At 37.1% G+C, this 27101-nt stretch overlaps 2 protein-coding genes across 2 annotated transcripts; both read right to left on the bottom strand.

Moving 5' to 3' along the window:
• Nucleotides 1-17270: 17270 nt before the first annotated feature.
• LOC105500793 (keratin-associated protein 24-1) lies at nt 17271-18089 on the bottom strand. Its single transcript, XM_011926457.1, has one exon. The coding sequence runs from the start codon at nt 18069-18071 to the stop codon at nt 17313-17315; it is 759 nt and encodes a 252-aa protein (XP_011781847.1). The 5' UTR covers nt 18072-18089; the 3' UTR covers nt 17271-17312.
• Nucleotides 18090-24379: 6290 nt separating this feature from the next.
• LOC105500792 (keratin-associated protein 25-1) lies at nt 24380-24737 on the bottom strand. Its single transcript, XM_011926456.1, is given in 2 exon segments — nt 24380-24552; nt 24555-24737. Coding segments are annotated over 2 exon segments (309 nt in total). The 5' UTR covers nt 24720-24737; the 3' UTR covers nt 24380-24408.
• Between the last annotated feature and the right edge of the window lie 2364 nt (nt 24738-27101).

Raw genomic sequence — 27101 nt, 5'->3', positions numbered from 1 at the left:
GCATAGTTCCCTGATGCCTGGGTCAGCTTGCCATGGTCTCTAGGCTTCTCCTCCAAGCAGCATACAATCATACCCTCAGGCATGGTGCCCACAGAGAGAACATTGCCAATGTTGAGCTGGGCAGCGTTTTACTATTTCATATTAAAATGAGGTTTAATATTTTATAATGATGGTGGTAGAATTTCAATTCATAATTTGAAAATGTAACAAGAATTTTTTTAAAGACTCTGTCTCTAAAGCCCTCCACAAAATGTGACCTCTTCCCAAAATCAGCTGAGACTTGCAATGACAAGTCCCTCTCTTGTTGAATTTGATTGATCCACCTTCCATTGTGATTTCCATGGAAACCCTGGGCTGGTGCTGATGGAGCATTTTTTTGTCATGGGGCAGGAAATGATCCTTTCAGAACATTCAGCAATAAAAGCAATGCAAAAATAAATCGACGTCCCTGACCTTTCTCTCTCCCTATTTTTGGCACCAAACCTTTTGCTCCAAGTTGTCATTTTTCTACACATGCTGAGAATCACCTTCTTATTCTCCAAGTGTTCCTAAAACTTCTCCATAAATTTCTCAGTGGCACCTCCGTTTCTTTCTGTTTCCAGTTATGTCCCCATGTCTGGGTTTGAGACCGTTAGTATTGTGTATTAACTATTCATCTTCTGTCACCTTCCTACCTTACATTCCATTACTGGTACTAATTTAGCTGATTATTTTTTGTATTTTCAGTAAAAGTTTTGTTAAATGAAAATCCTTAAACACGTATTCTGTGAATAGGTTCACACCATTATCTATAATAATAATAATACAGATTGAGTATCCCTAATCTGAAAATCCAAAATTCAAAATATTTCAAAATCCAAAACTTTTAAAAAAAATTTTATGTTATTTTAGGTCCAGGGATACATGTGCAGAATGTGCAGGTCTGTTACATAAGTAAACGTGTACCATGGTGGTTTGCTACACCTATCCCAAAACTTTCTCAGCACTGACATAACATTAGAAGGAAATGTTCCTTGGAACATTTCGGATTTGGGATTTTCAAATTTGGGATGCTGAACTGTTATAACGTAAATATTCCACGATCCGAACAAATCTGAAATCCAGAATGCCTTTGGTCCCAAGCACTTTGGATGAGGGATACTCAACTCGTAATAACCGTAGTAGTGGTATTAGCTATCATTCACTAAGTAGCTACATTATTCCTGGTACATTTCTAAGCTCTTTAAAATATATGTATTATCTTATTTAGCCCTTACCATCACTTGATGGAGTTTTATTGCAATCCCTGTTTCACAGATGAGGAAACTGACATGGAGACTCTAAAAGTAGCATCCCAGGCCACATGCTTGTAGGCCTACAGTTCAAACTCAGGAGCTTCTGCCTGAGACTTTATGCTTTACTACTCTATACTGCTCCTAGATGTGGGAGAGCTGACCGACAAGGTTTCTATATTCTAAATTTTAGCAACGGATGTCAAATTAACCTCTAAATGGACTCTATAAATTTAACTCCCATTATAGTTAGTAATAGTTATAGTTAGGAAGTATGAATAAGACCTACTATTTGATAGCAAAACAGGTGATGATAGTCAATAATAATTTAATCGTATATTTAAAAATAACTAAAAGAGCATAACAAGATTGTGTGTAAGGGGATGGATATCCTATTCTCCATGATGTGGTTATTATGAATTGCATGACCGTATCAAAACATTTCATGTATCTCATAAATACATACACCTACTATGCAGCTACAAAAATTAAAAATTAAAATTAAAAAATAAAAATAAATTTAACTCCCAGAAATATTTAACAATAGTGATGCTTTCAGTCTTTTATTTTTATCTACCTACTAGATCAGGAAAACCAAAATCTCAGGTTTTAAAATGTGTATTCCTGGGTATCGAAGGCTGAAGGAATGAGGGTCATGATCAACTCGGTATACCACTGGAGGCTATATGAGTAAACAGCAAACTGTTTCTCATGAAAGCAGGATGTTGGCAAACTGACAAACGGTGTCTGCCGCCCAGAAGGAACGCTGAAAGTTAAGTTTTCTAAACATGCATTTCCATAAAAGTAAGAATTGATCTACTCAACCTGTTCAACAAATGACTATTAAGGGATTATTAATTGACAGACAATAATCTAGCCATTGACGATTTGATGGCAAGACAGGTATCTTGACTATTTCCCTGGCATTTATTACCAGTGGAGTTAGAGAATGTGGAGAATGACTCCCCCACCTCCAAGTCTCAGCTCTTGGTGTTCACATCCATGTGGTGGGAGCACCACCAGGAAAAAGTTTCTGACCTCCCTCTGTCCATTAGGTAGGTAGAGGGAGGTTTTCTTGTCTCATCAGTGGGCTTGGATGTGGAATTAGGCATTGCTTAATCAGCACCTCCTTTCCTTCCTACCAGGTAGCTTCTATTCTGCTCTACTTCTCTCCTAAGCATGATTAGGCCTCCAGTGGTCTGTCTCTAGGTGAATGTCTTAGCCCATTTGGGCTGCTGTAACAGAAGTACCATAAATTGAGTGGGTTATCAATATCAGAAGTGTATTTCTTATGGTTCTGGAGTCTGGAAAACAATCAAGGCACTGGCAGACCCAGTATCTGACGAGGGCCAGCTTCCTGGTTGAAGACTGCCAACTTCTCCGTATCTTCACACGGTGGAAAAGGCAAGGCAGTTCTCTCTGATTGTTTTATAAGAGCATTAATCCCATTCATAGATGGCTTCTCCCTCATGACCTAATTATCATCTCCTAAATGGTCCATCTCCTAATACCATCAAGTTAGGGGTTAGGATTTCAACATACGAATTTTGGAGACAACATAAATATCCAGGCCATAGCAACAGATCAATCTATTTAATTCTGGAATTAATATCAGAACACCTCTTACCTTTAGATAGAGGCACCTATCTCTGTGAGAAGTAATTTCAGTAGTAAAAACAGCAGTTTACTCTTATTTGCTGACTATTTTGTTCTATTTTTCAGTTGGTTCAAAAATTGCTGAGGGAAAGGAGTGTTACTTTTGGGATCGCCATCAAACCTAACACAAAAATTCAGATCAATTGTTAAGTAGCAAAAGTCTAAGGCCCTATGGAAACATGCAAGAGTGGTTTAGAAGATATGAAGGCTGTACTATCTAATTTTAGGTCATATAATTCTGATTTGCTATCTATATTTTATTTGTGTATTAGTTTGCTTTTTGTTTTGTTTTGTTTTGTTTTTTGAGGTGGAGTTTTGTTCTTGTTGCCTGGGCTAGAGTGCAGTGGCGTGATCTTGGTTCACTGCAAACTTTGCCTCTCGGGTTCAAGTGATTCTCCTGCATCAGCCTCCCGAGTAGCTGAGATTACAGGCGCCCGCCACCACATCTGGCTAATTTTTGTATTTTTAGTAGAGTCAGAGTTTCATCATATTGGCCAGGCTGGTGTCAAACTCCTGACCTCAAGTGATCCACCCTCCGCAGCCTCCCAAAGTGCTGGGGTTACAGGCGTGAACCACTGTGCCCGACCTAGTTTGCTTTTAATAATGGGCCAGTCTTGCTTTTGAAATAGGCATCTTTTATACTGAAATGATATGATAATTCACCAGAAAGAGATTCATTACAATGTGTGCCTATTCTAAAACTCACCCAAGAGTTTCTTTGCTCGTGTAGATATAGGATAGTGACTCATTCCATGGACCTTTGAGGCATAATTATAGCAAAAACCTAAAATATTTTCTTCTTTAAGAAAAAAAAAACAGTCTTCTGGTCAACTACATATTAAATGCACTTATGATTTTTATAGATGTAGTCTAAAATGGCAAATATATAGCATAAACTCTTAGAGCTAGCTCAGAAGAGCAAAGTCGGTCTGTGATGGTTATGAAGCTATGGTCTGTTTTAAACCTTACTTGTTATGTTCTGTCAACAGGGGGCACTAGAGAGTAACCGTCAGGCAGGAGGAAAAAGGAACTGTTCCTTCTTTGCCTTTCTGTATCTGTTAAGGTCACCCTGGCAATGGCAGTTGGTTCCAGTCTCCCCCTCCCACCTTCTGATTTGAAGAACTAGTCCCATTGAATTCCCACCAGAGAAATCAGCACACCCCAACAGCAGTGCCCCCTCCATAGAGGTCTGGCTCACAGTTCCACAGCATCCCCTTGTTCCATTATCTGAATTGCGTCTCTCTTCAGAGGTCAGAGTCTCACTCACCTAGAGCTTACTGGATTCTAAGCAACTCTGACTTCTTGCCTTTGTCCTGGATCCCACGGGTGAGGCTGCTTCCTGCAATTACTATCCCCATCATCTTGGCATTTCTAGTCCTCTAATATTTGTCTAACCAGTTCTCTATATTAAATTGCCCTGGTTTCTGTTTTCCTGCATGGACTCTGAGCAGTTGCCCAATGCTAGGCATACCATATACATTTAGGAAAAGTTAAAACCCCAAATGGTCTTTCTCCAACCATTCTGGGTCCGCAGCTAATACATAACATTCACTATCCAAGTCAGTTCTAGAACACATCAGCACCGTCCACTCATCAAATCAGTAGTCATGTGAACAGACTGGTGCTCAGCAGCACTTCTAGAAGCAAAATGTTAAAGAAGAAAGTTCCCAGACAAAAACCCTTGACCATCATCCTTATTGCATAGTACCTTTACAATTAGGGCAAGGGTCAAAAGCCAGCAATATGAACTGGTTTCTGAGAAATAAGCTTAAATTATGCATGCATTCTTTAAAATTGTTTCTCAGATACATTATTTTACAACTAAAGTTGCCTCCAGGCAGGAATAATGAGAGAGAAGGAGACAAAGAAAAAGGGTGTTTGGGGGTACGGGGCAAAGGAAACAGAACTACGTGTTCTTGCCTTATGTTGAAATTCCATTCTTCAGACTGACTTAGCAACTATAATAAAACTCACTTGGCAGTCTGAAAAACTAAGTAAACATTCTCCTCATTGCTTTTTCTTAGCCTATAAAAGACTGTAGTTTCTAATGATAATCCATTCATGGAGTCTTCCTCTGCCCACCATCTCTTCCTGTGATCAGGTTATATTCTGGGGCCCGGCTATAATCTACTTTTGATCTTCAGCACTCCTTGAGTTTCTAAATGTGATGATCTCACCTATCAGCGTGCCTCTCCTTTCTTTGTTTGCATTTTCCTTTTATTTTATGGCTGTAGAAATAAACACATGTTGTCTCTGGATCTTCATATCAGGAAAGGGTATATGACTTGATAAGCTTTCTCACCAGTTGTTGAAAGTAGTCAGATTCCAGCCCAACCAAACTGGAGTTAATATGTTGCTTGCAAAAATATGTCAGATTTTTTATTATGTTACTCCTTTAAAAGGTTAATAATTGTAGAGTTTAAATGGTCAAGGTTAAGGTGAACCTTATCATTACCTGATTATGATATTTAGTGTCTTTAGTTGTGAAATAAGTTCCATCAGACATGGGCCCGGTGTCTACTGAAAGCTTTAATGATCTGGCCCGGGGCCCAGGCAGATTTTACTAGTACACTTAGGTACATGTGTTTTACAAGAAGGGTGGAGTCTCTGAGTTAAAATGATTGCACTTTGCAGCGTCTCTTCCGAAAATTAACTCATGGAGGAAATTCTGGTCTCCTATGGCACTTCTTCTGTTTTTTCTTCTTTTGAAACATAAATTAGCATTAGCCCAAACACAGTGTCTTGAGGAAATATGTAAGTTAGGTATAAAAAGCTTCCATTGGTAGCTCTTGGCAATTCAGTAATTAAGGTGTAACAAAACTAAATGCATCTCTACTGATTTAATGGCTTATTTGTGACATGTAATGAAAATACGCCTATATCTTTAAAAGACATTCCTGGGCTTGGATGGATTCTGATAAATGCTTTGGGAAAGGAACATGCGGAAGGAAGGCATAGCTAAACACCATAAAAAAATTTAACAGAGGTTGGGGTCAGGCGTGGTGACTCATGCCTGTAATCCCAACACTTTGGGAGACTGAGGCAGGTGGATCACCTGAGGTCAGGAGTTCGAGACCAGCCTGACCAACATGGAGAAACCCCGTCTCTACAAAAAATACAAAATTAGCTGGGCGTGGTGGCACGTGCCTGTAATCCCAGCTACTCGGGAGGCTGAGGCAGGAGAATCACTTGAACCCAGGAGGCAGAGGTTGCGGTGACCCAAGATTGCATCACTGCACTCCAGCCTAGACAACAAGAGTAAAACTCTGTCTAAAAACAAAACAACAACAATTAAAAAAAACACAGGTTATATCTAGAATGATAGAATCATCATATTTTAGAGGTGTAACTGTTCATTAAATTCAACCTCCTCTTTTTTTCTGGTAGGAAATCTGAGGTCCAGAGACAAAATATGGCAATACCAGAACTAGAGAATAACCTCCTATTCCCAAGCCCAGTCTCCTTGTGCGACTCTGTGCCCTGTCTCTTGTCTCCAGTCATCTGCCTGACTCAGCTGCAGTGACAGGCATCATCTTCCCTTCCCACAAATATGTGTGTGATCCCACAGACCACCAGGCAACTATCCAAATGGCCTTTAGATTTTATGTAGAAAAGTTGAAGGACTGTTCACTTGCAAAAATTCATTGGTTTTATATTTTAAAGACTTAAATGATCCCTGAAATTGCTTTCTTGGTCCCATGTTCTGTCTCAGGATAGCAAAATATATAGGCATCCCTGTGATAGGACACAGACTTCTAAAATCAACACGATGTTTCTATCAACCTTGTTCAATGATATCCTCAACCGTACTTCGTAGTGATCATGAAAACCCTTTGCCTTTAACAGTTTATTTTAGAATATGTTGCATAGTCATTTCTAAAGGTATTTACATGGAGATAAATATGCACCAAGTTTCATGCATGGAATAAAGTTTCATAACTGGGTAAACAGATGTTGACAGCATGGAATGATGTTTTGCAATCACTGAAAACAACAGAACTTCAGGGCTTGGGACTCTGGAGTTGAGGTCTCCTTATGCTCTTGATCAGCATAGAACGTGAGCCTACACTGGAATCAGAAGAATAACATTGTGCTCTAATTTAGATGAGAGAAGGATTTGGGGCTGCTTTTGTGTTTGGTTAAACCATCATCACCTAAAATTATTGTTTCAGTGTATGCTTCCCAGAAATACATCTCCCAGAATATTTAAAAATTTTTTATTTTTAGAGACAGGGTCTTGCTCTGTTGCCCAGGCTGGAGTGCAGAGGGGTGCAATTGTAGCTCACTGCAGCCTCGAACTCCTGGGCTCCAGTGATCCTCCCATCTCAGCTTTCCCAATAGCTGGGACTATAGACATATTCATGCCCAGCTAATTTTTATATTCTTTTTTTTCTTTTTTTTTTTTTTTTAGAGGTGAAGTCTTACTACTTTGCCCAGGCTGGTCTTCAACTCCTGGCCTGAAGCCATCCTCCCATCTCAGCCTCCCTAGTAGCTGAGATTACAGGCTAAAGCCAACATGACCAGCTCTTCCAAGAACTGTGTATTATAGTTTCTCTCATGGAATAGCTGTGGTTGAAAACATCTTCACTGTGCCTTCAAATTCAGGTTGGTTAGATACTTTCTAGGCTAATGAGTTCATGCATTCTCTGGAATAAGCAGAGAAATGTTCCCTGAAAACCACCACAACTATTTTGATCAGATAGAGCTGTCATACCAGGTCCCTGGAATACTTGTGTTTTTATATTATGTTTCTATTAATATTTTATAACACTACTATGGTTTTTTAAATCTAAAAGCAAAGAGAACTGTAGATGTTCTATGCCTCAGGCTGGATTGCACTGTTATGCATAAAATCTCTATTACCTATCTTTCAAGAGAGACAAGAAAAAAAGGAAACTATATGCTGGCTAAGTTCTCTCTTCTTTATCAACAGTTTTCTAAGTTATGGAGATAATATTCTTTATTATGAAAATTATGCCCATGCCTTAAACAGATAATTAAAATAGAAAAAGAGCAGTCAATACGTATTTTCAAAAATAGTAGAACTATGACTTCTGGATATATACACAACAAGTTTAAGAATCATGATGAAAAGACATATATGTGTATTCACACACATATATAAGCTCACTTACCTATTCACAATTATTCATCAAGTTAGCATAGTTATTGCCTTTATCTGGTTCCAAGAAAATCTTCAAAGAACTCATTAGCTTTAGTAGAAATTCAGACTTTAGTCATCATCCACATTAATGAGTTTGTAGGAGATGAAATTCAGAGTCAGATGCGACCTGCCATGGTGAGGAGGCCTGGGGCAGTATGAGATTAATTCATCTCCAGTTTGAGGGTCTTTCTAGTTTATTGGGATGCCAAGGTTATGTGTTTTCAAGTCAATGATTCTCATATGGGGCCAGGAAGGGGTGTTGCTGGAAAACGCTTAAACAAGCCTCTTCCCTGTCCCTTCCTTTCCTTTTACAGGCTTTCCCTTCTCTTCCTTTTCCCATTCCTCTTTATCTCCACCCCATTTCCTTCTCTCTTCTTGTTGATGGTGGTGGTCCATGCTGTGTGTTCCAAGCCAGAAATTAAGAGTGCTCTTGACTAAAGTTATACCTTTTTCTTTGAAAATTTACTTGTTTATTCCTGTTCTAGACTATTTCCCTCAAATTCAGGCAAGATCAGGAGTACAAATTCTAAATTTTATAAGGTTCCTCCCCCAAATTTTAGTTCTGTTTGGAACCAGCTCTTAAATATTTTAATTTGTAGATATTGCCTCCATGTGAGACATTCTCATGTGCCATCTTGCTCTATGTATTGTGGAATGAAAATTTATGTAATTCAGTACTTCAGGAAAATGTTCTTTCCCAGAGGGAAAGGCTATCTATGGCCAGGCACCGTGGCTCACACCTGTAATACCTGCTTTAGGGGGCCAATGTGGTGGGACTAATTGAGGCCGAAGTTGCTGATCAGCTCTTCAAAGTAGACCCCTTCTCTGCATAATAATAATAACAAAAATTAGCCAATTGTGGTGGCGCACACCTGTGGTCACAGCTACCCAGGGGGCTGAGGCTGCAGGATTGTTGAAGTCAAAGAGTTTGAAGCTACAGTGAACTATGATTGTGACACTGCACTCCAGCCTGGGAGAGACAGCAAGATCCTGTCTCTAAAACAACAAAAAATAAAGATTACATATGCTGGGCACAAATTGTTCCTGGCATCTTTCCTTTAGTTTCCTAACTGAAGGCATCAAATGGAGTGTAGATGGCACAATCTGATCTTGGAGTACTAATGCTGAGAGGTAGGAAGATTGTAATACTTTTATTGGGCCCCAAATTTTTTTACTCTCCTTATATACTTCTTGTTTCATCATCTATTGCTTCTCCTCATAACATTACATGAAAAAAATAAGGAAAATAAGGGTATGTCTGCATTCTATCATATAAATATCTTCCATTTCAAGTTCAATTTGCTTCCTAAGTGTGGTAACAACAGAAGAAAGCCCTAATGGAATGGAGTGATGTCATCTGATTTACTTTATTTGAAACTCCTTTTCAAATAAATGCAGATTGGTTGTGCCCTCACAATACAAATCTTCACTAATTTAGTTATTTACTAGTTACTTATTGTTAGACAATCTTCTCTTAAATGATAGGTAGTGTGACCTATTTTAGGAAGAACTGTTTTGGGTCCAGAGAAACCACTCTTTGTTACTAACTGGGTTCTGAACACTCTGAAATGGCAAAAAGTTGCAGGCAGAGAACACATATGTCACCTTTCTTTTTGACAGTAGAATTAGGTGTGTTAAAACAAATGGCTTTGCCAACACTAAATCCTAGAATCAGACAGTTACCCATATCAGTGTAGCATGGATCCAGGAGAAGTTCCCTAAGATGGGGAAAGTAGTGGGACTGGACAGCCCGTGGGCAATTTGCACATGAAAAAAAAAGGATTCCCAAGATGGGGAGGGTCAGGGATAAAAGGCACATGCCCAGTTATTCTTCCTGTATATATCAATCACAAAGGTGTCTTCACCTCTCCAGAGGCTGAGTGAATAAAGGGTTAGAGAAAGGTCAGAAGAATATTTAGGGGAAAGTCATTCCTCATAGGAAACAGTAGTGAGAAAAAAGCCCTTTTAGTACCCTACACTACTACAACAAAAATAATTTAGATTCAGGCTCTAGCTTCCTAACAACTAGCTCTAAAACCTTGGATTGTGGTTCTCAATCACATCCTCTATAGAAAAAAAGGCTGTAGAGTTGGTGAATTTTAGGGCCTCTTCACTTTTATAATATAACAAAAACTGTCATTTGTCATTTGTTGAGCACTAGTCCCAGGCACTGTCAGAGCATCTTGCACTCTCCTTTATTTAATTCTCAGAAAGTCCATCACTCTATAAAAATCCAGAGCATTAAATGGTGGTTTATGCTATACAACTTAAGTAGAATAGTCAGGATTGCAACTCAAGGTCAATGAGTCACTCTGCTCTGCTCATGATATGTGAATTAAGGGGCCACACACAATACATGAAGAAAGAAGCACTTAGTATCTTGGTACTTTTCTTTGAGTCTATCAGCCACCAAATATTTCTCAAAATTATTCCAGATTTATATTACAACCAGCTATTGTAGTACAAAGTAGAAATCCAGTGTCTCCCACAATCTGAGAGGAAAAGAGCTCAGAAACGACTCCTACCTATTAGAGATTACTGAGTAAAGCTGCAAATTGATGAAAAAGACTAGCCTCTGCAGTAATACATCCTCAGTGCCTTCATTCCAGGTAAAAAATGATTCACCTTAAGAAGTCATAACCATGACAATAATAATCGTCATTATCATAGTTGTTTCCTGAAAGATAGAATTCTGGACTTAAAATCTTTATTTTTTCTATTTTGAATGAAACCATTCCAGATTGAGAATATTTATTCTTTAGATAAAGAAACGTTAACATAATTCTTCACATTAAATAGCAGAATCTGAATTCAAATTTGGGAATAGTATATTTTTGATTTAAAAAAATAAGAAAATTACTTTCTACTTTTGAATAATTTTTCCTTTAAATATGTGAGACCCTAGAGTTTGAGGCAGTGAACAACTGCATCATCTAGAGTTTCCTGGATTCCAAACTGTAAGTCACAGAAAACAAAGGTGAGAGCTGAGCTTTAAATGCTCTTCTGATTTGTCAGTAACCTGACTGTAGATACACAGCTTGGGGACTCACTAAGTCCTGTCAATCAGATTAAACTCACAGACCAAAAAAAAAAAAACAAGCACCATGGGCATAATGAGTAGTTGAAGACAGGAAACATTTTGTTAGATCAGCTCTGAGACAACACCTATGCACATCTGATCAAGAATTCAGTTTGCTTCTGATTCTAAATCTACAGTCATCTAGAAACCATGATTCCAGCCAGCACTGATATAAGTGGAAATTTTAACATGGACAGTACAGTACTGGGGGTTATGGATAGAGTTCCATGATCTTGGAATATTGTCTCATAATGTTGGGAGTTGCCGTATAGTTAATTGAACTGTCATGTGTGACCTCTGCTCATTAAGGGCCTCCTGGTAGGTGGAAACCATTTTCCTTTAGTGAATCACACGTAGCACACTAACTGTATGATGAGAAATTTGATAGGCAGCTTGTGGTGAACTCAAAGAAAAAGAAAAAATTAAGAAACTCAGTGGAGGCAGGGTGCGGTGGCTCAGGCCTGTAATCCCAGCACCTTGGGAGGCCGAGGCAGGCAGATCACTTGAGGTCAGTAGTTTGAGACCAGCCTGGTCAAAATGGCAAAACCCCGTCTCTACTAAAGCTATAAAAATTAACCAGGCCTGGTTGTGTGTGGTTGTAATCCCAGCTACTCAAGAGGCTGAGGCAGGAGAATCACTTGAACCTGGGAGGTGGAGGTTGCAGTGAGCCAAGATCATGCCACTGCACTCCAGCCTAGACAACAGAGCAAGAGTCTGTCTTTAAAAAAAAAAAAAAAAAAAAAACTAAATGGAACAAAGAAGTTTCCTTGGGCCTAGAAAATAGGTAGACTCAATACACCAATCAGAAAATATATTCTATGAAAGAAGGTTCAGAAAGATAGTGGTCAGTAATACAGTTTCAAGATAGCAGGCAGAAATAAACATGAAAATTATGCTATATATTAATGCTTTTCATAGCATGCCAAATGTAGTAGCTTTATCAACTCTTTAAACTATGTTATAGAGTAAATTGTTAGTCATCTAAACATAAACTGTCTTGCATATACATTAAAACAGGTTTTCATGGTTAAGTAGATTGTGCATTAAATAAATTCTAGGGTAGGGTTTTGTTTGATTCATACATTTGGGACAGAAGGTGCCTATTTATTTCATTTTCTTGCACTTCTTTCTCTGTTGTCTATAAAAGTGAGGGGGGTATGCCTAAGAAACACCTGGATGCTTACAGCTCCTTATAGCTCATATTTGGATTTGTAAAATTTTTACAGCTGTGAAAAGTGATACTTCAGTTTATAATCAGGGTTTATTTCTTACAAAACAAATGAAAGTTATGTGGTTATCTTTTATTTAGGAGGCAGAAAATTTAGGTCAACTATGCAGTGAAATTTACAGGAAAAGAAGTTTAAGTTGTGTATTTTTAAACATATTTAAAACACCTTGGCTGATTTCTTGTCACTGGAGCTATGGACTTAGTGTGTTGTTTACTAAGGATATTCTTTGTCTAAATAACATTTAACTAAAATTGAATCAGACAGACACATATGAATCCTCACATTCTATGGCTTTCTAGAAGTCTATGTGCTGTACAGGACTGATGCCTATTTCATTTTGCTATTCAACATTTTTATTAAAGTAGTTTGGAGAATGTTGTTGACTCTAGCAATTCCTAGAATGGGACCAACTTTATTTCTCAGTACTTCTATTTTTCTAAATTTTAAAAATTAATTGCTCATCAAAACATAATTGTTAAATCTAAAAATCACTTTAAGATTCTAGAACTAGAAATACCATTTGACCCAGTAATCCAATTACCGGGTATACACCCCAAGGGTTATAAATCATTCTACTATAAAGGCACATGCACACCTATGTTTATTGTGGCACTATTCACAATAGCAAAGACTTGAACCAACCCAAACGTCTATCAATGATAGACTGGATAAAGAAAATGTAGCACATATACACCATGGAATACTATGCAGCCATAAAAAAGGATGAGTTCGTGTCTTTTGCAGAGACATGGACAAAGCTGGAAACCATAATTCTCAGCAAACTAACACAAGAACAGAAAATCAAACACCTCATGTTCTCATTCATAAGTGGGAGTTGAACAATGAGAACACATGGACACAGGGAGGGGAATACCACACACTGGGGCCTGTTGGGGAGTGGGGGGTAGGGGACGGAGAGCACTAGGAGAAATACCTAATGTAGGTGATGGGTTGATGGGTGCAGCAAACCACCATGGCACGTATATGGTTATGTAACAAATCTGCACGTTCTGCACATGTACCCCAGAACTTAAAAGTATATTTAAAGAAAAAAAAAAGAATCTCCAATCCTCATTTCCAAAACTTCTCCAAAGCTAACAATTTTTACGTAGACTGTGTTTTTGTAAAGTTATTTATTCTCTCTCCATATATGTACACACACACATATATACTATAATATACAAGTGTATTACATAAAGAAATGTTTGCAAGTGGTTAAACATAAAATATGCCACTCTACGTAGTTTTATAGATATTTGTTAATTTTATCATTTTTGTCATATTAATTTATATGGCTCTATGCCACCCTTTTTATCTGTTGTAAAATATTTATTCATATGACTATATTATAATTTATAGTCTCCAATTAATGGACTTTTTCATTGTTCTCAATATTTCAGTGTCCAGGTGGTGCTGATGTGAATATTGTAGAACTTGAAATAATGTTTAGGTAGAAGGGACTTTGAGAAGTGAATTTACCTTGTCATAAAGTGTGGGTATTTTAAATATTCACATATATAGTGGCTCTGTCAAATTCCATTTCCATCTGCAGTATGTGAGAATATATTTTTAAGTTGCCATATGATTAACTTTAAAAAAGTTTGCCAAATGGATGATGAAAAATAATATTCTGGTGTATTGTTCAACCTATTACTGAGGTTGAACACTTTTTAATATTTTTATTAAATCATTTTTTGTTAGTAGTTGCTTATATACTTTGCTTATTTTCTATTGAGTCATTTGTTCTTTTTTTTTTTTTGAGACGGAGTCTCACTCTGTCACCAGGCTGGAGTGCAGTGGCGCGATCTCAGCTCACTGCACCCTCCGCCTCCCGGGTTCAACCGATTCTCTTGCCTCAGTCTCCTGAGTAGCTGGGACTACAGGCATGCACCACCACGCCCAGCTAAGTTTTGTATTTTTAGTAGAGATGGGATTTCACCATGTTGGTCAGGATAGTCTTTTAATTTGTAGGAGTTCTTGAATATTTTGGATAGTAATTTTATGGTACATGTTGTATACATTATCTCTAAATCTGGCTTTTTTTCCCTATGCTTTATTGCTAGCTTGATTTTCTCATTAATAGACTATTTTTGTAGGCTTCATATTTACAGAAACATTGAGTGGAAAGTACATGGTGTTCTGGTAGGCATTATCATCCCCCCATCCCTATACATGCTCTTGCTTTATTTTTAATTTCTTCATGATATGACCAGGAGCTTTTCATTTTGATGTAGCCATATTTGCTAATCTTTTATTTCACAATTATTGTTTATTTGTACTTACTTGAAAAAAATCTTTCCTATCCAAGCTCTTTAAGGTAATGTCTTATATTTTCTCTTTTTTATTTTAGACTTTTTTTCTCTACTTAAATATAACTATACTTCTTTTCAAATTTGCCTGTCACCTCACACCGTTTTTTCCATTAAGTACTCATACCCTAGTTACCTTACCATTCAGATGTCACTTCCATGCCATTTCTTCCCCTGAGTGTTCTCTTGTTCTTCAGGTTAGGAGCAATCTTCTTGCTTGCCAGAGGGTCTTGCAAAAAAAAAAAAAAAAGTAACTGTCTTTTCTTCCCTTGAAGTTTTTATATTGTACTTAAAATAGTCAAGACAGTATTATGTTTGTTTCAGTATATTACTCTTCTGAATAGCTCTTGAGAACAGGATCTATAGATCTTGATATCTCCAAAGAGTCCTACTCAGTGTCTCAAAGAATAGGTTTACCATTAACTTTTGTAAAGAGAAAAAAAAAATGTACGTTTAGTTTGGACAACTGAATGCTCGTCTGGGACACATGGTAATTATTTCCAAATACTTGAACACCTATTCTAGGTTAAAGGAATTGAAGTGGTCCTATATGGTCAATACATCATTGCTAAAGGCAACTATACAGTATTTTTCTCAATATGAAGAAGACATTTTCAGCAAATAGAATTCTCTGAAAATTGAACGAACTCACAAAAGAGTGACTTGATTATTCCCAGATGTGTTCAAGCAGAAACAGTGCGTTAATATTTCTTCTAAAGCCCTTTGTACACACATAGTCCTACTGAAGGAATGAGTGATATATTAGCTCTATTTATATGCTTCGTGAGTTTTAATTTTGGACATTGACTCTTGATATTGGAGATTCTTCCCCATCTTTCCAGACTTCGGTTACACCCATCTCTGGGGATCATTTTATTTTTCTTTAAACATGATTTGCTTTTTATTTACAAAAATGCTTGGGATGTTTTATCATGTTGTTTTCACCACTCAAATAGATGATTTTATTTTTATTTTTTGAATAATAACTTACAGAGGTTAAATCACTTCTAGGAGGTTCAATATTAAATTTATTTAACTGCTGAAACCTTATCTACAAAACCAATGAATACACACACTGTGCTGAGAAACAAACATATATTTAATACTCTATGTACTCTTTATTAAATTGATTTATTTTATAAATGTTTCCAAATTTCTGTATATCAATATTATTGTAGACATTCTAGTTGAGATAACCCTAATATGTTTAAAACAGAACAAAACAAGTCAGAAGCTTGTGATTCCATATTGTACTTTTTTTTTTTTTTTTGAGACTGAGTTTCACTCTTGTAACTCAGGCTGTAGTGCAGTGGCACAATCTCGCCTCATTGCCACCTCTGCCTCCTGGGTTCTAAAGATTCTACCACCTCAACTTCCCAAGTAGCTGGGATTACAGGCATATACCACCACGCCCGGCCAATTTTTTTTTTTGTATTTAGTAGAGACGGGGTTTCACCATGTTGGTCAGGCTGGTCTCGAACTCCTGACTTCGTGATCCCCCCCCCTTGGCCTCCCGAAGTGCTTGGATTACAGGCATGAGCCACCACGTCTGGCCCCTTCTTTGTATTTTAAATTTAGACTCTAAACTAAATGGCAGGAAAGCAGCATTTTGACAATGCTATGTATATTGCCCAGAACATGGATGAAATTTTAGTAAATGTGAAATAAAGCATAAGGAAAGCCATTACTTCCAGTCAGAAATCTGTTTATTAACTAAGAATGAGGACATATTCCAGAGTCATAATGCAATAAATCAGCAAGGCAGGATAATAGGAGAATCCTGAACATAGATTAAACGTAATTGTAAAGAGTCTCTAACAGTATTTGTTCTTCTTTCAACAAATAATTTTCATGCTTTAGCTAATTCTGAGGCTTTTTCCTAGGCATGGAGAACAAAAGCTGAGTACCAGTGAATCTTGTTTTATGGCTTCTCTGGAAGAGAAAATTTGCTGAAGGCTTCTCTGGAAGAGAAAATTTGCTGGAGGCTTCTCTGGAAGAGAAGATTTGCTGAAGGCTTCTCTTTTTGAGCTCTAGTTACCATTGCTATTTGCCTGTTCTCACAATCGAAGAAAAGGATGAAATAGTTCAACTTATTATGCTCAAGATAATGTTATCTCTTGGCTTATTAGCAAGGTGCTAGTTAGGTAGTTGACAAAAATATTAATGAAAAGCAAAGCCATCCGAACGAACTTGCATGCTGGAATCTGCAGTCAAACCATGGAAGCCCCATTTCATCAGGAAAGGTAGGTGATAATCACACTGTCAGACAAGTGACAGTGACAGCCAAAGTAAGAAAGCTGGCTGGTGATGGTTGTATTTCAAATGGAGTCTCTTCGGTAAGTCCATTGTAATAAATCTCAGAAATAACGATGTTACCTTCAGGGTCAGCTGTTAGTACAAAGAGCAATAACAGAACAACAGAAAAAAAGAAAAGCTAGCAGGTGATACTTGCTGTGGTTAATAAGCATGGGAGCTATATTTGAACTTAATGTAATGAGATTCTTAGGCTGAATAAAGAGATTCAGCAGAAAATTAGACATTCTACTACTTAGTAGAATCTTCCCCACTGGGCAATTTCCAGTTGCTATAAATTCTGTAAGTTGGTCAATAGCATTTCAGAGGTCTGCTACCACTGCATAAATACCTCAGAGGTGGAAAGGTACTGGGTATACAGCTCAGAGACCTGAAGCTTCGAGATAAATAGCTCAGTGGTCGGCAGCTCGTAGGCCTGTAGCTCGAATAGTGATAATTTCTCATTAAATAGCTTTGGGGTTGGCAGCTGTTGGAAGTATAACATAATGGTGAGACGTAGCTGGGTATGAAGCAAGGATTTTGGTAGCTTTTATACCCCAAAGTACTCAATCTGCAGTGGTTTAGAGTTTGGAAACTCTTGGATGAGCAGTTAAGCTGTCCAAAGCAGTTGGAACCATTGTGGAGGGTTTGGCAGGCTTTGGATGCACTTCGAGTGGGTGTGTGGCAATTGCATACATACCCGTTGATCTGAGTGCACGGGCTGCAGCTGGGGCTGGGTTTGATGTTGGTAGTTTCACAGACACTGAAGACTTGGCCTGCTGATGGGGAGTTGCAGGGCACAGAGGAGTCTGATGGGTCACAACCAGTGGTGCTGCAGGTCTTGGGCTCACAGCTGGGAGATTCGCAGGTTGGTGCTTCACCGTAGGATTCTTGGCAGTAATCCAGGAGCCAGAGATTTCCTTGGTAGCTACTGGGTAAGTAGTGTCCACAGGCAGGGCTTAAATCATTGGAGCTAAGAGTAACAGAAGAAGTCACTGGGATGTAACAGTGAGTTCGATATGATGTACAGACCCCAGGATAGCCTGGAGTAGACATGGAGCCTGCATACATGCTCAGTGGTCGCTGTGCAGTGTGGCTGTGGCCTAAAGACGTTTTATACCTTCCCTGGTGATTGTCAAAAGCCTCTCCAGACTCTTCCTCCTCTCGCTTGGGGCGAAAACACAGCAACATCTCATTAGTGTGTTGGTTAGCCACAGAGGCTAATGTTTTCACACGTGTAAAAATAAGTTTATTTTAATTCTTCAAAGTATCCATAATCACCACTTTGACCATCACCCATCACTCATCATCTGTAGACCATACCTTCAACAAATAGTGATTTTCATGTTAATAGGCAAACTCTCATCTGTCAATCAGAGGTTAACAAGAGTTCATGTGTCTATGGGCTTCTGCAACATGGTTATTTAAAGGTTCACAAGGACTCAACTAAATCAAGGAACCTGTATTTTTCCACTCTGTTAACTACTGGAAAACACTGAAGGACTTAATCATATGCTCTGAAATAAGCCAAGTAGTTTGCCTGTCTCAACATGGTTATTCAAAAGCAGGCATTGACCTTTCAAGAATCAGTTTCTCCAAATATGTGCTATACTCTTACCTGTGCAGGACCATATACTGGTAACAGCTTCTCATGTAATGTATTAGGAGAAGTCCATAGGTAAGACTCACAGCAATACTTGGGAAACTTAGTGACCTACACCAGGCTAAAAATGAACTTGTTCCCAGGGGGCATTGTTTGCTAAGCAACCAAGACTTCTGTTAAATCCCTTCTTAAAGAGTGTCTGCAATGTGTGCTATCAAATAAACCCAGTTTTGCAAGATTATACCTTCCTAATTGACTAAGGTTACAAATCACGTGTTCCATTGCCTGCTGTAAACTCCAATTGTTGTCAGATGTAAACGTTTTTCCCCAAATAAGTTCTCTTATTCTTCATTTGCTTTCTTTTGCACCTACCCTTTATTTTACTCCTGTGTTGAAAACCGCAGTTATTTTTAGTTTATGTCAACAAAAGGAAATAACTGTTTAAAAGTTTTATCTGAATTAACTGTGTAGTTCTTATGAGCACTGTATATATTAAATAGCACTTTTTACTACTCAGGGTGAAGGCTAAATAATTTTTTAAAAGACTGTAATTTAAACTGAAGAATTGAAATTTTGTTCTTCAAAATATAAAATTATAATTTATACTTCCAGCCGCCATTGAATTGGAAACAGCAATGCATTTATTAACAGTGAAGAGTTCAGACAGAGAATAGAACAGACTTCTTCTGGTAGGATCAGCTATAGGGATAGTTTTAAAAATTAACTCTCATTGTAGCAAACTATGAGATTTCTCTCACTGTTTTTGGTTACTTTTCAGTTAGATTTTTCAAATGCACACCAATTTAAACCTACAGATATTCTCTTTTTTAAAATAATCTCCATTTTCTCAGTGCTGTTCTCAGTATATTTATTCTGTAAGTTGACAATGAACAATTCTGTATTAAACATGTTTTGCTGCCTTCTGCAGTTTCTCTCAGGTGACAAAGGCCACAATCATGAAACCGTATTTCCAGCAAATTGTTTGGCTATAGGGAGCCTTGGGATTTTGTGCAGAAAATGTTAGTCCTGAGGCAGGCAAAATAGGAAAGAAGATACATAGACAGTTAGTTGATGGCCAACTTTCTGTTACATTGCTGAGCTCCAGTGATACACAGAAAAGCCAGAGGTTGATGAAGCTTTCTTTCTACGCTTCTCTATTGTATCATTGTTGCCTCTAGTCTTTTTTTTTTTTTTCTTTAGGCATCCTTGAAGCGGGTTTGAGGGCTACACCATTAACAAACACAGAATGAGTTAAGTCAATTACCTGTAAATCTCATATTCTTCCCTTCCATCTTAAAATTAAATAGTGAGGTATTTTGAATTAATTTTATTCACACAGGTGTAAGTCAAAAAAATAATGTGGAACATCATATGGCATGACCAATATTCAAAGCATGAGCCATTACAACATATTTAAATTGATTTCAGTATGATAATATTCTAAACACATAAACAATGAGATTTGAGAAAGCAACCCTAGCTCACCTCCTCTCATTTGCTTTTAGGTTTCATCTCCTTCCTTACTCAGAATATCACACACCTATGGAATCATCACCCCATCCCATTCACGCCATCATTTTCTGTACGTGATACCTCTGCAGAATTGTCTCCTATTCTAATCTCAACTTTTGAAAGAGATGGAGCACACCACATCAGAAATATAGCAAAATATAGTAAATACCAGCTTCATAGCGATGGCAGGCTTGAATAGAAAATAAACACCATTGTCGTTTGAGTGGCATTGTGGTCTGAAGGCTTTGGAGAGGCATATGCATTTCTCTGTTTTCACTTAACTCCTAAAATAATGTTTTCTTCCATTAATTTCCCTGTTACTAGTATTTGTTGTGTGCAGAAGGTTAAATAATGTACCCACCCAAGAGGCCCGCTTTCTCATACTGGGAAATCTGTGAATGCTACGTGACATGGCAAAAAGGGACTATGCAGGTGTGACTAAAGTAAGGATCTTGAAGCGGATTATCTGGGTGGGCCTGATGTAATTTCCAGACAATATGAGGATAGAAACAGAGTTTGGAATGATGTGGCCACAAGCTAAGGAATGTCAGCAATCATTATAATCCAAAAAAGGTAGGGAATGGATTTCTTCCTGGGGATTCTAGGAGGAATCAGCACTGTGGATAATTTCGCTTTAGGTCGGTGAAGCAGATTTTGGACTATTAGCCTCTAGAACTGTAAGCAAATGCACTCTTGTTGTTTCTGCCTTTCCACTGAGTTTGTGGTAAGTTGTTACAGCCGTCACAGGGAATAAATACACTATGCCAGAAAAGTATAGGAAAATACAATAGATAGTCCTTACATAGTTTGAGAAGTTTGTGCTCTGTATTCAGGGAGAGTTTAAGATGTAAGGAATAAGCTTTCTAGCCATCAGATAATTCAGAGAGATACCAATACTGTCTGTGGAATAAGCAACAAACTTCTTGTATCTAATGAGCCAGTAGATTCCTTTCCTCATTAAAAAAGAGTTATGGAACTCTTTCCCAGTTTTATCCAAAGGTTAAAAATCCTTCCGGGTAAACAGAAGATCAAAGAAAGCTAAATTTTCCAGTAAATGGCCCTTCAACAAAATAATAGAGGACATTTTCCTAGTCTTTTAGGTCAAATAAAATTTTATATTCCCTTTAGCTACTATATATGCAATAATGTATTTTTCCATTTGCCAAAATGGTGTTAAATTAGGTAAAACTGATCTTATGATTGAAAAAGCAAAATGTTTGTGAATCCATACTTATATAACAATTGAATTGCAAATATTGAGTCAAAAAGATTCTTAAATTTAGCGTTGGTAACCTAAAATATTGGTTACTTGCTGTTTACAAGTAGCATTTATATTGCAGTAAATGTAATGCTGCATTTACATTGTTGGCTTAATAGATTATTAGTGGTTTAAAAAGCTGAAGAACAGCTGAGAAATATAAAAATTTTTAAGAACAAAAAATGAAGGTAAAGCATTTAAAAATAACACAAATGGGTGGAAAGATAGGAATTTTCATGTTTAAATTCAGGGAAACATGGTATATATATAATGAAATACAGCTGTAGTAAAAGTTAAACATTTTTAAATGTAACTATCAGGACTGTACCCTAATGAGTTATGCATTACTTTCTTGCTGACTACCATTTAAATGTATTTATTAGCATGTACCCTTGGAAAATTGTTCTCTCCCAGTACATCAGTGTCTTCTTACGTAAAACTAGAGCTAATAGCATGTACTTTGCAGGACTTTCCTGCAGATGCAATGAGATAATAAATATGAAAATACCTAGAAAAGTGCAATGGACATAGTAGATGCAAATTAAATCTTTTCTTTCTAATTTTCTAAAGCTCCACTTCAGGGAATTCCAGTCACCAATTAGACTAAAAAAATATTATTCGCAATTTACTTTGATGTTGTAAACACATAGTCCTACAATAATTCATTGTGTCCTCTAAAAGTAAATGCTAAAATTGAACAATTCTACCTTGTGTAGTTAAGAAAAATGACTTGCTTGACAACAGATTACTAATGACTCCTCTTGTATAACTCATATCCTTCAGTGCCATATATCATTAGCTAGTTCCTGAAAGCCGCATATGCATTGCTAGCAATAAAGGCTCAATGCTCAAATTCCCTGGATACTAATCCTGTTTCTGATGCTCAGTTTAACTACCATGTGCTTCTGTAACTTAATTTCCACATCTCCAAAATAAAGTTAATAGTAGTATTTGCTCCATAGGTGGCTATGAGAATTAAATAGGTAGCTGTGAGAATTAATAGTAGTATTTGCTCCATAGGTGGCTGTATTTATTGAATTAAATAAATACTACTAATAGTAGTATTCACTCAATAGGTGGGTGTGAGAGTTGGTCAAGCACAGCATAGGAAATACAGTTTTGTGTAGCTGATGTTTTGATGTTAACCTTTATCATTATCATCAGCCTATAATGTTTGTTAGTATTATTATTTTTTATTGTCATTATTGGATCTCATCTAAAACCCACTGCATTTTGTATGTGTACATCAAAAGCAAGAAGAAAGATAGAAAAAAGAAAGAAGGAAGGAAGCAAGAAAGGAAGGAATGAAAGGAGGGAAGAAGGAAGGGAGAGAGAGAGGAAGGAAGGAGGGAGGGAGGAAAAATGGAAGGAGAGAGAGGAAGGGAGGAAGGAAGGGAGGGAGGGAAAAAGGAAGGAAGGAAGGGAAGAAGGAAGGAAAAACAGAAGGAAAAATCATGCCAGAATAGGCTGTTTTAGGCTAGGTAACTTGCTATGATGTGTATAAATTATATGTTGATCTTAGAAATTAAATTTGGAGGAATTGAATAAGTTGAAGGCATTTACCACCATTTACCTGGGAAATAAGGATCCCAGAGAGGGCATACCCCATAAGGGTACACAGCATTAAAGTTAGTCCACCTAGAGAGAAAAGCTGGGCAGGGGCTGTGACTGAGAGGAAATAGTTTTATTTGAAATTTACATTTGTTATTCTAGAGTTGAAGATTATGGTAACCAAGCAATTGACAACTTCCAAGTGGCTTCTAGATTAGTCAAAACCTGAATGAATAAAAATAGAGACAGTATGAAAGATAAAGAAAAGTCTTTGAAATATAACTTATGTAGGTCTTCGGGCAAATTTTTTGACCTATTTAAATTTTCTTATCTGTAACAATGGGGATAATAGTATCTTTTCATACATGCATTGGAAGATTATTGATCATGCAGTGGTATGCCCAGTCCATTGAAGATGATCAATATGGTGGAATAGTTACTGGAATATGAGCAGTTGCTTGTAAGAAGAACAAGTTCCCAGTGAGGAGGTGGAACAACTGAGTTAATTAGTTACATACATATAACAGAGAAATAGGTTCAAAGTAATAACAATTTTCTCTATGCAAGGATCCATGGGAGGGCACGGGGGAGGACTTAAGTTTAGTTCAAGAGGAAAAAGTACTGTGCTGTCCATTGTACAGAACTAAAATTTATGTAACCCCTTTGTGCTTAATCTTGTGGGGCAGACTGGGCGTTGTAACTTGCTCTATTCAATGGTAATTTAGAAGACATATGTAGTGCTGATGAGCAATTAATTTTCCTTACTATTTTCCCTCTGCCTCTACTGGCATTATTCCTGATAGTGAAGATCCTCTATGTCTGGGTTCCAGAGTGAGAATGATTTGGGAGCTGAAACAATGAATGTGTAGTAGGGGTGGCAAGTACACCATTCTAATTTTAAGCATCTGGAATTTTGAAGTTGTTGGTTGCTATGGCAAAATGTAGTCTATTCAGGCTAAATAATTCTCTTTTTAAGTGTTAGAAAACACAGGTGCATATTTAATGTTTAGATAGTAGGACACGTGCATTCAGATTCTTGAAGGGATCTATCTTGCCTGCCTTTTCCAGATACTCTTTCTTTTCTTTCTTTGCATTATATTTGTTTAGTGAAACTAGTTGTCCTTAACTTCATTGAAGATAATGAAGAACCAAAGATACTCTTTTCTATATCATTTGAAGACAGATTATTTATAAATAACCATGAAACCTTGTCTTCCTATTAAAGGACATATTACTGGCATAGAAATCAAGAATCCCTGGCAGTGAAAATTTTCTAGTGAAGAAACAATTAGAATCTCTTAGAATTTGAAAAATTTCTAGTGAAGAAACAATTACAGTCTCTTAGAATTTGATCACATAACATAGGACATGTTAAAACAGCACCTGAACTATAAACACAATGATCCATCAGCCTAAGAGCAAATCTTCAACCTAAAGATACAATTTCTGTAAAATGCTGTCAGGCAAGACACTGAAATAACAATTCAGCATGTTCTTCTACGAAATGGAGATTGCCAACCCACAAAATCAGAACAAGCTGGTTGGAAACTGCTGTGCATGAAGGAAACAGGTTGGAAATCATGAGACACATAATTCAGGGCTCTGAAGCTGTTGAATATAGAACCTATAGGTTTTGATAACCATAGGAGAAAGAGCTCAAAGGATAGCAGGTCCTGGACACAAAATTCAGTGGTTGACAGCCACAAAAAATAAAGCTCAGTGATTGACAGCCATAAGAGATGTGGTTTTGGGTGAGGCAACTACTGAAAAAATAGCGTTGAGATCTGTTATGCATTGAGAATTGGCAGGAACTTGAGAATTAAAGATTGATAGAAAAACAGCTAGTTGAGTAGCAAGGTCTGGAGACACAATTAGTAATAGAAAGTAGCAAGAAATTTCACAAATTGCATGCACACAACTGGATGAATGGTAGCTGGAAGGTTTACCACATTTCTCTGGGGAGTTTTCTAGAAGTCAAATTCAGCATTGATTGGAGAAGCACAGAGCATGGCTCCAGTTTACATGAGTAGGGCAGAGTGCAATGGATGAGGTTGACAAGAACATGGCAGTAACCCCCAAGACAGCAAAAGTTGTAGTTTCCATAATAGCAGATGCTGGCTGACATGACAGAGTCTGAAGTAAGGCTTTCATTCAAATAAGTAATAAAGAATAGCTTATTGAAGTCTACATCAAACTAGACCAAATTGCTTCTATACCTTGATAGCTATATACCCAGACTCTCTGCCTCCCAATATTTTAGATTAATTTGCATCGTAATATCTCATGAATTTAGTGTTGTGTTGCCTATGAAGATAACTTCCTTTCCATCCATAAAATAAGTTTGGTTTTAATCTTATATATATCTATAATCCTAATCTTTCTCCTGTTTATCAGGTTTGAGAATGCATGTGATGTAATTACTTGTATATTTTATCTGCTTTGCTTCTGCTTCCACCCCCAAATAATGCTTAATTAAAAGGAGTTCATCTGAATGGATGTTGATCCTATTCATTACCTACAAGGAACGTCACAGTTAGGAAGGCATAGTCCTCATCCTGGAAGAAGACATACAATGTTGCAATGCTTAGAGGAGGTGTATGTCCCAAAATAGTTTCCATATATCAAAGTTTCTTGAGTTTTCCAGACAAAATATCTCACGCTATTCCCTGTTTTTCATACTTAGCTGAGAATCTAATTTTGTGATGTTGCTATCTGTATATTTGTGTTGATAGTCAATTTTATATAAGCATGTTAGGGTAGATTTTAAAGAGCTCAGCTCTGACAACTTAATATTTTTCATACTTAAAAGTTGTGTTTGATTTCCAAAGACTTGAGAAAAGACACATAATATTTCTACATGGTAACACTGATAACATACTTACTTTTACTAGTACAAGTATCTTACATGTACCTGTGGTCTTCAAATAAGAGGATAAACATGACATAAATAGTCATCAGCTTGTGTACTAGCTTTCCAGAATTAATGGATGTCTTCATCTGAAACAATTTATCAGGAAGACCAATTTGGTCTCCATGCAATTAGCTACACAAGGATTATGCAAAACTATAATATCATATAAAAAAGATGTTCGAACACTGTTTACTTGGATACTATGGAAGGAACAACCATCTTTATTTTGAATTCTTCCCCAAAGATGCAAGTTAATGTTTACAGGCATCTATTTCCTGGAGTCACTTGTCTTTCCAAACCAAAACATTCTATTCTCAAGCGTCTTCTTACTTATCAATGTTGAGGGAGTTATGAGCAGAGGACACTAAAGATTCCAAGTAGCCACTTGACATCTTAGAGTATCATTGATGATCCTTTTGTTGAATACTTTCCTATTGTACAATAGTCTTATTGTCCCTGCATTGTTCACTGAAGATTCTGGAAGGCTGGTTATTATTTTATTTCTGAGGAAAAGATAGTGAAATATCTTTTTAATTGGAAGGTTTTACAGAGCATTCAGAAAAGTGAAGATATCTCATCATCCATGCAACATGCACAAAGGAAGAAAAGAAAACAGAGACAGAGAAAACACACTTATGATATATTTTTGATATTTATTGACATAAACATGACATTTGGTACAGATGTAATATAAAGTTCTTCCTCTGAATTTCACATTTTTTTTTGTTTCAGATAGTGAAAGAAAAATTGTTTGACATTTCACATGGGAAATTTTCAAAGTCAGTGTGCTACATTCTTGTTAAAGAAAGCCTCAGATGACATCAATGTAAAAGAGGACTATTACGGGTAAAAAGGAGCAGAAGAGATTGGAATCATCAAGGATTGAGGTAAGTTTGAGAATCTGTCTGACATTTTTCCATTTTTCTGAGAATTTTAAGCACTCCAGATAAGTGAAATCTTTCAAATCCTTATATGCTTCCAAAGAAGATTCCTCCAAAGTGAAATATTGTAGTTCAGGTGTGTGCACCTCACCTAAATGCCTCATAATTTAGTTGTTTAGTTTCGCTTCTTATATTCTTTGTGAAATTTGAGAACAAGTGGTAACCAACTAGTTTATAAAATATTTTCCTCAGCATATCGGCATGTTACATATGGGTTTCAGAATGAAAATTAAGGTTTTTCTTTTTAAACCATAGTGAAAATAGATTTGATTGCAATAGAATTGCTATTGAAACATACCTGGTAACTGGAAAGTCATTAGGGCTA

Source organism: Colobus angolensis, unplaced genomic scaffold (genome assembly GCF_000951035.1).
Source record: "Colobus angolensis palliatus isolate OR3802 unplaced genomic scaffold, Cang.pa_1.0 Scaffold69, whole genome shotgun sequence".
NCBI lineage: Eukaryota > Metazoa > Chordata > Mammalia > Primates > Cercopithecidae > Colobus > Colobus angolensis.
This window is presented reverse-complemented; position numbering and strand designations above follow the sequence as displayed.

Bases quoted from the DNA above. Each gene is read 5' to 3' on its own strand.
- LOC105500793 (XM_011926457.1), bottom strand. From the start codon at position 18,071: ATGTATGCAGGCTCCATGTCTACTCCAGGCTATCCTGGGGTCTGTACA.